The 14945-nt window shown below is 47.3% G+C and overlaps 1 protein-coding gene across 1 annotated transcript in view; it reads right to left on the reverse strand.

Moving 5' to 3' along the window:
* LOC142560323 (nuclear pore membrane glycoprotein 210-like) overlaps positions 1–14945 on the reverse strand; it is a 73388-nt gene that overhangs the window by 54016 nt on the left and 4427 nt on the right. Inside the window, exons 3-6 of the mRNA XM_075672323.1 lie at positions 11574–11705; positions 9767–9836; positions 7403–7689; positions 2281–2400 (exon numbers count right to left, since the gene is read on the reverse strand). Coding sequence (XP_075528438.1) covers positions 2281–2400; positions 7403–7689; positions 9767–9836; positions 11574–11705 — 609 coding nt within the window. The remainder of the gene's footprint in view (positions 1–2280; positions 2401–7402; positions 7690–9766; positions 9837–11573; positions 11706–14945) is intronic.

Consider the following 14945-nt stretch of genomic DNA (forward strand, 5'->3'; position numbering starts at 1 on the left):
CAATATTCTTAGATTAGACAGAAACAAGTGCTAAGAACCATGTTTGCAGCCACACAGCCAGCAATACATTCAATTTGATTCGAATATCTATTCATTGAATCGAATACGAATGTTAAATATATATTATTCGGTAATACTCAAACTTTTCGAATATTCGCACACCCCTAGTTCCAATGTGATGGTCTTTCGATCCTGCTTTCCACTTGACTCGCTCATACCACACATATGCTCATGTAAGGGCCGCCGTCATGTAAGGGCTGCAACCTCACTTTGGAGGGCAATATCTTGGAAAAAAGTTCAAAACATATAGCCGGAAAGCAAACTTAGTTTTGTCGCCTCTAGATGACATTAGCTGCTTTTCCATTGATGTCTCTCAGGCCGGCGCCGCCACACTACTATTTCTTTGTGTGGCATGTCGTCTAGGCTGTGTTGGCAGTGTTTCCGGTCAGGTCAGTGGCATTTCGCCTCTGGAGAAGGGAGTCCCCGTTTGGGTCAGCGGTGGTCAAATACGATGGGCCAGCATGTGAGGTTTACAGCAGCGTTATGCCATTTGCGCCTCCCTTACCCTGTGCTACAGTTGCTGAAACAGTATGAACCTTTAACGGATCATCATCGGCCTGACTCGTGTAAGGGCCGCAACCAGTCAAGATTCTAGAAAAAAAATGCGAGGTACTCATACAAGTAAAACGGTATTGTGAAACTGCAGAGACAGTCAGGCGGGCGAAGGGAACAGCTAGCATGCTGTGATGTGAATGAAGTCCGTCGTGTTAGAGTGCCAAGTATCATACAACACGGTGTGCCGACTACATAGGTAGCTGGGACGGTGTTCTCCGACAACCTCTATGACTTCCAGAGATTGTTTCACTTGCGTGAAATTTCACAAACCCGTCAAAGTGTACAGCCGACACAGCTTGGCACAACGCCAATTCGCCCTTGAAAGCGAAACTATCTGATCCACCGCTTTCTCGTGGCCCTGCGGCTTCGCTGTGTGAGTGCGCCGGCTTGGTGTGGCCGGCTCGTGCAGATTTCACGCAATCTCGGAGGTCACACCTAGCTGCATCAGCACAATGCAGCGCATTGCAGTGAGAGAGAGAGAAGTGGAGGCACTGGTTTTTAGCATGCCATGCGCAAGCACCATCAATATGTGGTGCGGCACAGCTAGGCGTGGCCTTTGAGTTGGCGCTCTCAGAGGGTGAGCCTAGCTTTGTCAGCTACATGCTACGGCGAGAGAGAGATGCGATAAGCAAGAAGTGTTGCTTGTGCGCGTGGCCAGCGTGCACGGCTTCACACGTATTTGATGCCGGTATTTTGAAATGCCCTGCTGAACGAACACAGAAGCCGAGGAAAGCAATACGATCGGCAAGCAATGGTCGGTTTCAGGAACGAATCTAGCTCGTTATATCCATTGGCACAACAATTTCACTTCGTTAGAACAAGGTTTTAAATACATGGATCTCTATGGGAATTTTAAGGGGAATTGCATTTACTGCGTTATATCCATTATTTCGTTATATCCCGTCACATTATAACAAGGTTCAAGTGTACATAGATAGATCTTTCAGCACACTCATAATATTTATACAATATTCAGATTGCAGAACACATTTCACAGAAAAAACAAAGCTATATGTTTTCAAGACCTTATATAATCGTATATTACTCACCCATAAAACGTGTTTCATGAGCAAAATATAAAATTCTATATCTGCAACAGATCCCGTAGACAACCTCAAGGTGCTACACGGACACGTATGGTTTACCAGAAATGAACAAGTCCATGAATTTGGGCGATAAATATCTTAACATAATGCTATATCTCTTTGCAAAAGTGCAGGCTCCATGTTGCATGCGGCGGAATAATATTTATATTTGAGGCACCATTGTCCACAGAACCTGAACATTGGCCTACTGTGTTTGAGAAGTGTTGCAGTGCCCCTTTGAGGCAGTTTTTACTAAAAGAAAGCAAAGCACAGTATACACAGTGCACTCTGAAAAAAGTTGAAACCCTATGGAGCGAATGTTGTACCCAAACAATGATATGTACCTAAACAACTTCCTCCTCAGTCTTGCTTGCATTTCCTTTCAAGAATGCCAAGCCCCGCTAATAACACATCTGCTGTTCATGAGCCGGAACCGGCACCAACCGCGCAGCGTTAAAGAAAGGAAAGGCATGCAAAAGAAATGGCGATTATAGTTTAAGGACAACATATGCGCCAAAGGGTGCATAGTTTTCTTAGAGTGTGCAGGAGGAGAGTGCAGCATTTTAGCAGCAAAGGATACGTGCATTGGTCAGCTGCAGCTGTGTTTGACCCAGCCTTTGGGCCAACACGCACAGACCTGTAAGTCGTGCTACCCGGCTGTCCTCGATACGTTGGGCGTATCGGTCCGATGGGGCCACAGCTGCAAACATGCACACATGTTCCATACATTATGCCAACAGGCACACCAACGATCGACTCACAAATAGTACACAGCTGAGTTTTGCAGCAGGTCATCTCAATGTTACATTAATTGCAAGAAACATATTTCTTCTTTTTTGTATGTTAATGCTATGCATACATTCTTTTACTTTCTGTCTTTCTGTCAGTAACTTTTTTACTGGATTATCACTGCTATCCAGTTATCAATCACTACAACACACGCCTACTGTATGCAATATTTCTTTATTGCTATCACTCATTCTAGCAAATGAGACCTGTTCAATCAGACTGTGCGTGCAATGCGAATAGTGTTGTACATTCTCGAGTATACACAAGCCCCAGTGATTACTCTTGAAAGTATGTTGATGCATAGATAAATAGTGGATGAACTTGGCCTCTGGGTTCAGATTCGACAATTGACAGCTGTGCTCGTCAGTATTGTTGCGGTTTAGGTGCTGCTTGACTTTCACGGCACAAGTTTTCTAAATAAAGTGGAACAAACCTCTTTACTATGTACCTCGGGGGAACACAGCTTAAGTACACACTAAACGGCAGTACAGTGGAAACCCATTGATACATTCCTCGCTGTTGCATTTTCCTGGCTGCTACACTGTTCTTGTGGTTCCAACCTAAACTCCATTGACCCCAAGGTATTATGTTCCCATTTGATATGTTATCATTCTGTAATGGTCCCGCATCTGACATTGCATTTGAACACAGAGGTCACATAAATTTAGTGGTGCAGAAAGAAACTCGCTCTCTTATGTTACAAGTGACCAGTACATTGTAAGAAGTAACAAGCGACTGGTGGTTTGCAACAAGCTACCTATATGTTGCAACAAGTGACAAGTATGTTGCAACAAGCCTGGGGCTGCAAAAAGCATCAGGAGAAAATGTACACAGAGCAGTTGGCAGAGCACCTGAAAAAAAGTGTGCATCTGCTAAAACCCATCGGGAACATCACACACTGCGGCAAATCTGCCGAGCGCCTGGTTACATTTATTTTGGGGCCTGGAAGGGTCTCATTCGCATTGCATAATCGACGGTTCTTTTCAGTTAGCTTCGTAGCAACAGAGCTGTGTTATGCAGCGAATGATACACGAACTATTGCAGTGAAGCATACTAAAATTGGAAAGGTGCCACTGTCAAGGAACATCGTACGTGACCCTTAGGTATATGCGTGCATGTGCCATCCCTGGTCACAGTACGAGTGCCAAGATGTCTAATAATTGTATTGGTACAAAGTTGTTTCCGATGTTGCTGTGGCGACATGTGCCCTTCCTCATTGTTACGTTTTCCCAGCTCTTACAGCTTTTTTGCAGTCCCCTGAAAAACATATCAACTGGGTTCTACTGTACACACTAACCGGAAACTGCAATTTGTGGGGATGCGCGACTCTCGCGCGTCCCCTCATATGTTTTTCCCGCATGGCGCGTCTTCTGTAATCCGGCTTCGCCGCGTGATGTCCGCTGCGGTCGATGTGGTTGGGGCGCAGTGCGAGAGATGGCGCGAGTGTTGCGCTGCTAGCGCCGCCTCACGGCAGGGTTACTTGGGGGCGCAGGGGAAAACAGGCTCTCTTCCCCGGCGGGTCGGCGAACAGCGTGGACATCCCGCGCGCCGCCGACCCATGCTTCTGCGAGACCGCCTCGCGTGGCCGCCTTGGAATGCGCCACCATTCGCGTGACAGTACGCGCGAACGACCAGGCGTTGGGATCCAGCATGGGACGAACATATTCGCTCGCTATGCGGTCGCGGTAAGTCGGACTTCTAGATTTGTCGCGCGCCCATCGGCATGTTTTGTGGATAGCAACTCGGCTAGCAGGCATTGATCTATGAAACGTGCAATAAATGCCCTTGTGATTGTTTGCACTACTGTGCCGTCGTTCCTTTGTCCCAAGAGCGCGGGTGTGAGAGACCCCACATCTGGCTGCCCAACGTGGGACACTTGGGGCATCGGACGATAGTTTTAACAGTTTTGCTTCGTTCGAGACCTTTGTTTGAACCGAAGCGTAGGCCTAGCGTGAATTTTGATCGCTAGCGTCGGCGGCGTGCTTTTTTGAGCGAGGTGATGGTGGCTGCAGTGTGTTTGAACATGTCAACATGCTAAGCCTTTCCGCAAGTGTTTTTTTAATGACATTCGTCAGTACGAGAGCCACGTGGTCTGCATCCTGGGAGAGCGAGGCTGAGCGCTCGCGGAGCAGTGGCAAGCCTGAAGCAAGTGAGTACGGAAGCCTCGTGGGTGGTCCGAATTTCTTATGTAAATAGCTTCTTCTATCTCTTTGACTCGGATGAAGTCGCGGCTCTGGGAGCCCGTGGCCGCGGACGGGTGCCACTACGGGCTGATTGGTATTGCGGCCTGGCACCGGGCGCTCCGACACCGTCTAGGACGGTGAGCGCAGTCAACTCGGATGCTGTGTGCACCGAGCGGAGTAGGACCACCTCACAGAGCTGACGTCTCCTCGCGGCTGCCTGTTTTGCGCTTATTTTGGGTGTTGTTTTTGGATGCCGGTTGTTGTCAGGGTAGCGACGCTTTAGGCCTAAGGCTTTACGAAGCTGCCTGTCGCACGTGGAGGGACACACCTGGTGGACCGTGGCGTTGACGTGTTGCAATTTGCTTCCCTCATTCTATTTAGCCTCGCACGAATTGAAATTACTCGTTCGACTCAAGGAAGCGAGCTTCGTTCACATGAACTTAGCATCTGAGTAGCTGCCTGATATTTTGCTAGCCGAGTTGAACATCGTACCACGTGGGCGATGCGCATGCAGACTTGCTCTCCCTTGCACTACTTTAGTGTTTGCCGAGTGTGTTGAGTGTACGCAGCGTGAGTGGAGTCACCCCTGGTTTGCTGCCACCTGCACATCACCTGCGCTGTTGCCCTGGACTACGATCGAGCCACCCCGGGCGATGGTGATGCTGTGGCCAGTTCGGCGCAGCGACTTCGGCGGCCACCTGTCTCCAGCTCACAACCCTCGGCAGCGGACAAAAGAGCCGGCGGCCACCGACAGCTACGGCGGCTCTTGCCAGCAGGGCGCGTCGGCGCGAGCGACGCTTGCTCGTACCGACCACTGCGTCGTCGTTTCCGGAGTCCTGCCCCGGCATTGTGCCGTCGAGTCTGCAAAGCTGCTGCTGTGACCGGCGGACGCCAGCGGTGTACCCAGGGACAATGTCGGCTCGCATGCTATGGACAGCGTGGACATTTCCTCGGCGCGGCCACTGTTGCGTTGATGTTAGACCGTGGGACATGTCTCGCAGGAATATGTGGTGATTTAAGGTTGGGGGGGATGTGGGGATGCGCGACTCTCGCGCGTCCTCTGATATGTTTTTCCCGCATGGCGCGTCTCCTGTAATCCGGCTTCGCCGCGTGGCCTGCGTGATGCCCGCGGCGGTCGATGTGGTTGGGGCGCAGTTCGCGAGAGATGGAGCGAGTGTTGCGCTGCTAACGCCGCCTCACGGCAGGGTTACTTGGGGGCGCAGGGGAGGACGGGCTGGCTCTTCCCCGGCGGGTCAGCGAACAGCGTGGACATCCCGCGCGCCGCCGACCCATGCTTCTGCGAGACCACCTCGCGTGGCCGCCTTGGAATGCGCCACCATTCGCGTGACAGTACGCGCGAACGACCAGGCGCTGGGATCCAGCATGGGGCGAACATATTCGCTCGCTATGCGGTCGCGGTAAGTCGGACTTCTAGATTTGTCGCGCGCCCATCGGCATGTTTTGTGGATAGCAACTCGGCTAGCAGGCATTGATCTATGAAAGGTGCAATAAATGCCCTTGTGATTGTTTGCACTACTGTGTTGTCGTTCCTTTGTCCCAAGAACGCGGCTGTGCGAGACCCCACAAATTGCACGACAAAAAGTGAACATGGTATACACTAACTAGACTACACACCACTACGCCTTTAGTGGTCAGCATATCAGACTCTACAAAGACATTGTCAGGGATTTGTTATGACTACACTTTAATCATTATGCTCGTTACAACGGACCTGCGTACAACAGACTTGCAGATCTAACGGACCATATTTTAACTTTAGTTTGCTCTGCCCATTTTATTAATGCAACAACGTTAGCTTTTAACGGACCACGCCACAAGGGACTATCGGCTACGGCGGACAAAATTATCGGCAATTTTTGTCAAAATCTGGCGTATAAAATGGTATTTTGCTGTGTCGACATGGGCTGACAACTGACTTGATAGGGTCAGCCAATGACCGCGATGGGGAGGAAGGAGGAGCGGAAGCGCTCAGTCTTTTTTTCACGTGCGAGACATGGGGGGGGGGGGGGGAGAAGGGGTTCTACTCCGGCGGCTGTTGCTTATGGCTGGCCATGCGGGTGCAATACCTTGAAAGCAATCTGCAATGGGGGCAAACTGCACCCAGTGCCGGTAGCTTCCTATGGTCTGTGCTTTCAATGTTCACATTGAAGTGAGAGACAACACAAAGGTCAATTCACTCGCTGCTGCTACCGCGCTTCCTCACTCCCAACGTTTTGACAGCAACTTTACGCGGTCATCAAGAGAGATGTGTTTATGTTTACCTGTGCACGCGTGACACCGTGCTCGTTAATTTAGTTATTAAGCTAATGTTTACAACATTACACGGCCAATAAAACTACTATCCTTACTTTGCATAACTGTCTATTAATTTGCTATCGCAATCGATGCTTCACCTCTAGAGTAAAACTGCTACTCTTTTTCTTTTCTTTCTCTCTTAACTTTGGACGTTTGTCACTCACTCTTTGCAATAACTTTGTTGCACATCGTGACGAAAGTTTCGTAAGTGAGGCGTTTCGGATATCATGGACTTTGGATAAAAGGGACCCGAATTATCAAGGTTTGTTGTAACGAGAGTCAACTGTACTAGTATGTTTTGAGTGGGCATGTATCAACTAGGTTTAACTGTGAAGGGTTACATTCTTAACTCATAGTTCTGGCAGTGTTTGGTTTTTCATGGTCGCTACAACGTAAAACTATTTTGGCACTGACGGCTTGGTGGGCGCCCCTGCATGAGTCGCTGCAGCCGGAAGCAGGCCTGGCAGCCAGGGAGCAGGTACACAGCCAAGGGTTCGAGCTGCACACTGTCCACCACCCGGAGCTCAAGCTCTTGGGTTGCCAAGTGCTTGTATGCTGTGTGCTTGGGGCGCACTGACAGTCGCGCCGTGCCTGCTGCCCTGCCCTCCAGCAGCACGGCCCAGCCACGGTGGCCCCTCGACTCCCACAAGAGAAGTCCGGGGCTTGGCAGCTCGTATGGCCACTCGGACACGGGCACAAACCTGAATGAGGTGAAATTCTCAACACTACAAGATTCCCGTCAATAGATGACTGAACATGTAGTGAAAACGTATGATAAAAGTGCATTTAGATTCCCAGCGGTAGACTAGTTGACATATAATGTAGGATGTAGGGGAGGCAGTACACATGTATGGAACATTCCAAAGTTAATCACATGCATCAGAGAAAATGTGCAGTGAATATGACCTAGAATAGAGGAAAGAAGATCATAATTTATAATAACAAGTGATGTATGAAAATTAGCTGCTGTTCTACTACTGTGGGTGGGCTTGTGCCCTAGGCTGTGCAAACACTTGAAATTCTTGACATACCATGCACCATTGTGGCATATGCCATACTCACCAAATAGAATGGTCATTCCATTGTGTGGGATAAAGGGTGTGGTGACAACTAAAGGCACATTCAGTGAACAAAGTGAGGGGGTTATGGTCTCAAATCAATGCATCGGCTATGAGATAACGGGAACGTGCCCAGACCAAATTAGAACCCCTAGGGTTCTTTAACATGCTGTCCCGCCTCCACTGGAACACAACTACCATGGCTGGCATTCAAACCCATATTCTTGCGCACAGCAGCAGAACACCATATCCACTGAGCTACGATGGCTGGTATAACACAAACAACTAAGGAAACAAGTTGCTTTAGTTGATACGCTGAATATGGCACAGAACTAACAGAAGTACATAAAGAAGTCAACAGGGCACAGCACTAATCGTGGGCTAAAAATAATGAACGCACAACAGTCTTGGTAATGCGGCTTGGGCCATAGCCTCCCATGTGTTTTCTGTGCCTATGCAATCACTCCGGTCGTGCCGTTCAACCTCCTTGCCTTCTCCCATTTTTATTCTGGGCTGACAGTGCCCTCTCTAGAGGAGATATCAAAGCATCTGTGAGCCGTGGTGAGTGTGTAGAAAAAGCCCATGTGCACATCTGGAGGCCTACTAAAATCTGACAAAAGCTTTTTGCCTGGATAAAGTAGAGGCTTAGGATAAAGAATAAAACGAGTATAAAGTGACTCTTGTATGTAAAGTAAAAAGGCACTTTCATCTGTGACGCTGATAATGGGCATGTCCTTTAGAGCAATCTCCTATGCTTGTTCATTTCTTGTACACATTCTTTTGCAGAAGACAATTTGCAGTGCGCTGTTCTTGCCAGTGCGAATGTTACTGGTGTTTAGATTCAGTAAAGCAATAGAAGCTGCGCAGATAGAAGTGGGCACCACGCTATAGCATCAGCTATTCTGTACTGGCACTGCTGATTGGTGGCTAACGGTGGAACTAGGCACAACAGCTGGCACTCTGTGCTTTTTGGACTGATGGGTAGACATGAAAATATATAGGAGGCTATGTCTGCACATACTACCACTGTTGTGCATTCGTTCAGGAGATGGGGACACTGATACACAAAGAACTTTGTGAGGCACATGAGAAGTGTATTATGGCAAAACTGCATTTTGGGCTACTTGGTTATGCTTTGTTTTTACTTCTGTCTTCCTATTCCTGCATTCTGAATTCTCTAATGTCCTTCATGGACACATTTAAAATGAATCACACACAATAGCATCACTATGGGTGAAGTTATCAAAGCCTCCATTCGCAAGTTTTTCAGGGCACGCACTTCAGCGTCACTCATCCCTGTAGCACCATCATCGAGTACATCCTCAATTTCGCCAAGTCAAAGCAGCCGTTAATCGGCTTTGGTCAACTGGAGGTTACATGACAAAGCCACATGCCGCTCTCAGACAAATGTTTACTTGTGGCTGGCTGAACTTGGCTCAAAGACAACAAGCAACCAACCAGTTAATAGCAGGCATACAACAGAAGAATTGGCTGTTATGCCGGTTGGTTAAATGAAGTCCTGCAAGACATTACATCCCAACAGCACTGCAAATAGGACGAATGCATGCCCAATGTCGGGTCAATATTAGCATTTTCTACTGTGATGCTAGTACAGCCTTAAAGAATTGTGTGAGAAGCACTTAGGGCTAGAAATGAGCTCTTTTGGTCCTATCATCCGAACCCTACTTTTCATTCGAATGCCCCCTTGTCATGCACTCACCTGAGCACAGGTTCTTGCTGTTGCAGGCTCCAGTCAAAGGACATGCCCTCTATGGAAGAGAAGGTGTCCCCTGCAAAGCAGCAAGGAAAGCGTCACCACAATACACCAAAAAAAAAAAAAAAATGTTCAGAAACCAATGATGATGGCTGTCAATGAAAGCAAACAGCTGAATGCTTTTAGAAAGCTATTTGCTTTATTATAGGAATGATTTGCTCAAAAGTGATTATGTGCTACAGTGAGAATATCTAGGTAACGTTTGTTGGTTCATTGGGTAATACTGTCAAGGACAGAGGCCTTAAACACGTTTGTAGCCATAGCATCAGTGGCTATCCACATAAGCCGATCCATCATATGCGTGTTTCCAACAGCGTAAGTGCTGGCATGGAAGGCAACTGCCATCCTCCTTTCCCGATGCTAGAGTCCTCTTCCACAGTCACCAAAAAAGGAAGAGGGTGGCAGGAGAAGAGAAGGGCTGCCTTTTCTGAGTGCTCAGCCACAGCACTTTAATCCTTCCAATGTCCCAAACTTGCCGTGCAACAGCATGTGTGTCTCAAACAGCTGTAATACAGTTAAACCTCGATATAACTAACTTCAATATAACAAAATTCTCGATATAACGAAGTATTTAACCTTTCACAACCTCTCGTCCATAGAACACCACGTATTTGGAACCTCAATGTACTCAAGTATGCTTGTATACGATTTCGATATGACGAAATTTCACTGCCATGGCAAAGGAATGCCGAGACAATAAACGGAAAATTCCACGGATGCAGATGGCCAAATGATTGAACTACAAGCGGCTGCTTATGAACACACCTTTCAAATCGCACACTGGGCACCGCGAGCGACTACCGAAGTGGCGCCACATCATGTTCTGTATAAAGTCCAAGTGCGATATGATCCTATCGCGTCCCACGCACTATGTGCTTTAGGTGCGAGTGAAAGCGTGCGAGGATGAGACAAGAAAGATGGTGGCTTCATGAGTGACGACTTCCCATGCAAGCAAAGCGAATGAAGGGAAAGGGAGCAAGCTACCGGTAACGCAATCAAGCTTGCATGATGAAGCGATCAATCAAGCGTGCAATCAAGCGCCACCCCCACCCCCCTCGAGAAGTAACCTGCTGCTTGTGCAAAAAGTGGCCTGACTGAGACAGCATGGCACCATGTAAGCTGTCTTCCTGCGCATTTAGTATTGGAGGTTGCATAATCTCGAGTTCTGGTGACCCGTTGGAGCGAAAGGCAGACAAAGCATTCGCTTCCCCCTGCCAGCACTTTTCCTGGTAGCGTTGTCCCAGTGCAGGCGAAGCTATCAGCTGCGGGGGCGCAGTGCCCGCGAAAGCATGGCTGGCTTCTCTTAATTCGTACTGCCGACGTGAAGATATTGTCATCATACGTGCTATGAAACCGTGTCATTCGTCGTCTTCTCCCAAATTTATCGAAATGGATTGTTTTCTCATTCAAATTTGCTTTTCCTATAGCCCGATAATCCGAAAAATTCCGCAGCCCCTTTCCGTGTAAAATAAAGTGATAAGCAACTGTACTTATTTGAATAAAAGGTCAAATTTCAATAGTACAACAAAATTTCAATATAACAAAGCAAACTGCCAATTTTACCAACTCCGTTATATTGAGGTTTAACTAATTGGCATTCGCCGACAAACTAACCCTGCTACTTCATTGTGTGAGAGCACAATCCCTTTGCTTTGGCAGCTTTGTGTCAACAGTGAAAGTCTGCACACCACAAAAACAGGCAAAAGAACCAAAGAAAGTTATTCGCTTTAAATGACTTGCACAGTGGCAGCACCTTGGTGGGTTAAGCCCTGCACTTCAAGGAGCTCGAGCGAGTCCTCAAGCAGCAGCACTCGTGTCGTGGTCAACATCTTCAGCGAGGCCACCTGGTCGATGATCACATCGCAGCGCAGCGTCTCACCAGTGCCTGCATGCATATGCAAAGAAGTCAAAAGACAATGGATGCTTGCCAGAAAGGTTGCTAGGTTTAATTCCTTCCTGCTAATTTTGTTAGTTTAGGGGCCCCTTGGCCGCAAGAATTTTGGTGTGTCTGCTAATCGGCCTGGTCTCTGGATAAATCAGGCACCATCAAGCACCGTAACATTACCAGCAGCACTGGGTCTTGCATAAAGAGTCATTATCTACAGCACAAATTGTGTGCAATAAACTATACCAGATATTTACGCCTCTGGTGCCAAGAAACGCATTAGCAGCACAATTTATTAATGTGCAATATATGTCCACACACTCAATCAAACCGCTGAAGTTGAATTTGATGCCAACATTGATTGTCACAAGATGTAGGCACAGTAAAGATAATTATTTTGAGACTTGGCTACATTTTTCAATTATATTCAAAGGCTGGCTACTTATAGGGCAGCTTTCAAAAATTTTGTAGCTTCTTTTTTTTCTTTAGTTTGAGATCTAGCAAACCTGTTCTCATGCAGAAAACTACAATATGTGCTCGTATTTCAGCTCCCAGCACAGCTGCGCTATTCCTGAATTTTATTTATTTATTTATTTATTTATTTCAGTACCCTAAGGGCCCGTTAGGGCATTACATAGGAGGGGACGGAAAAGTTCAAGCATGAGTGAAATCTGTACAATGTAAACATATGAAGGCATTAGGAACCATAAAAAGCATCTAGCAGAAGCAAACAAAAAAAGAAAAGAAAGAAAAGAAAGAAAGAAAGAAAAGGGTAACGAAGTTTATACAATGTTTAGTAGCGTGAAATACGCATAAGAACCTAAAATGCGATGCAAACAATCAGTACCCATCAGAACACGAGTTTAAGGATACAATCGAATAATGATTTAGGTAAACAGCCTACACAGATACATATCAGATGAAACGGAATGAATTTTATACAATGCCAAGCTCTTGAAAACACTGATTAAGTAAATATTCAAGGAAATGTGGGTTCGGACAGGTTGACATACTCTAAAAAGGTTAGCAGTGCTGCATGAAATGATGATGATTCCGTAAGCGAGACAATGTTTGCAGGTAGCAAGTTCCATTTGGCAATAGATAAAACTAGAGGCGAATTTTGATAAGCGTTAGTCCTGGCAAATATAGGTTTTACTTAAATATAGGTTTTGCATTGACCATAGTGATAAAGCACAATATACCAGCAACAGTAATGAAAAAGGCAAAAGTATGGCCATTGTAAATGTATTACTACATGCAGGCTAACTTAGAAAACACCTTCAATAATGGAGCGAACAATACGCATCAATATAGCTAATTATTGAAAACAGTATGACCCCTTTTAGCACTGCATACCAATGTGTCTGCCATGATAGTGTATAAAAAGCAAAAGCCCCAATGAAAATAACGGCATCTAAGATATTCAACTTTGCAACTGCAGTAAGTTCTCTTTCTTGCCACCTTGGGGGCAAGGCACAAAAAGCAATAGCTCTTGGTACATGGTACCACAGTGGCAACAACGCACGGCATAAATCAAATGGTTCTTGTATTTACCCATTTTCCGGCAGAATTTAAATTTATTACATGTCAAAGATATCTCAAATCACTTTTCTATTTAGGTGTTCTATGAAGATCAAAAGCGTGGCAGTTTGGGCGAGTTGGTATGTCATAACTGTTTAAGGCTAGTAGCGCCGCTCAGGACGAGCAAAAAAGGACAGAGGTAGGGGTAATCAAAGGGAGCGGAAAAACAGGGTGAATAGCGCTCACCCTGTTTTTCCGCTCCCTTTGATTACCCCTACCTCTGTCCTTTTTTGCTCGTCCTGAGCGGCGCTACTAGCCTTAAAGGGAAGCTGAAAGGTTTTCCAGAAAAAATGAGTGAACATCTCTACATAATGGTTCTCAACCCTCCGAATTCGAATATCGTATCGAAATTGAGCGAAAGAAAGCGCAAATATATTTTATTTCGACGAAAAGTGCAGCAGCGGACACGCCCAGCTCGCGCGTCTCGTTTCCACCTGTGATTGGTCTGGCGCCTCGTGACGTCAGCACTAGTGTTCGTCCGAACCGACCGCTGCCGCTACACATGAAGCGCGGTGCCAGGTAGTTTGGTGCTGTTTTTCTGAGACGGTAATGGAAAATTTAGAGAGACTGCGTTTTTCTGAGGAGTTCGGCGTTACTCCCTGCATGTACGAGCCGATTGCGAAGAGCCGGCCTCTCGAAGAAGCAAACGATGCTGGTGCGAGCAGTGCTTTCGACGCGAACGAAAGCGAAGTCTTGGGGTCTCCTCGTGTTGGAAATGCTCTTTGGTGAGTATGTTTTTTTGCAAAGCGATCTAGTGATCTCGCCGATCTTTCGCCGATCTAGTGAGCTCGTTTCCGGTCAAACAACTGTAGTGTTGTGTTCCTGCATGCATCCTAGTGGAACGTAAGCGGGAATGCGATCGTCGGCATTTGTGCGCTGTCCAAAGCTGTCGGCAATCTACAAAGACTGTTTAAACGCGTGAAAAGCTTCCCGGTTCATGCAGTACGTGTAGTGACCATCTGTGCGCCGGCTTTCCAGCACATGAAAACTCTACATTTGCACTGCGTTATGGTAGCTGTATGCAGGCTGTTTTACAACACACGTGCAAATAGAAAATTCGCGGCGCTTTGCGACGGAACCTGCGTCAAGGGCGGGAGATAAACATGCACCTTCCGTTCAGCGTGCTAACAGGAAGGAGCTCGCATCACTGTTGTTCTTGAGTTGGAGCACAGCACTGTTGTTCTTGAGGGCTTGAAATTCTTTCGCTTCACAGCAGCCTCCCACTTCGTTCAAAGCTTGTGGGAAGTCTTGTGGGAAGTAATGGAAGACAACATCGTCGCGGCCGCTGGTGTTCGTGCAACCGTAGGCTGCACAGAAAGCCGGCATGATCGGCCCACCACTTCAGTTGGTGCTGCGCACGTTCACTACCACTCTACATACACGCAGACGCACCAACAAAGGAATGCAGGGTCGATCGGAGCAGATTACGATGGCACGCACGCAGAAACAAGCACGGTCAGGCACGGTCGCGGAGGCTGCGAAGGAACGGAACACTAGTGTTGACGTCACAACACCGCGGTTTCCGGTCTCCGCTCGCATCGTCAGCGTCAGCAGCAGCGCGCGGCATTCGACGGGGGGCGGAGCTACAGCGCCATTTCAACCGACGATTACGTCGCTCCTAATTGAAAAAAAAACCCCAAAATTTTACCTACATGGTTT

Source organism: Dermacentor variabilis, chromosome 10 (assembly GCF_050947875.1).
Source record: "Dermacentor variabilis isolate Ectoservices chromosome 10, ASM5094787v1, whole genome shotgun sequence".
NCBI classification, from domain to species: domain Eukaryota; kingdom Metazoa; phylum Arthropoda; class Arachnida; order Ixodida; family Ixodidae; genus Dermacentor; species Dermacentor variabilis.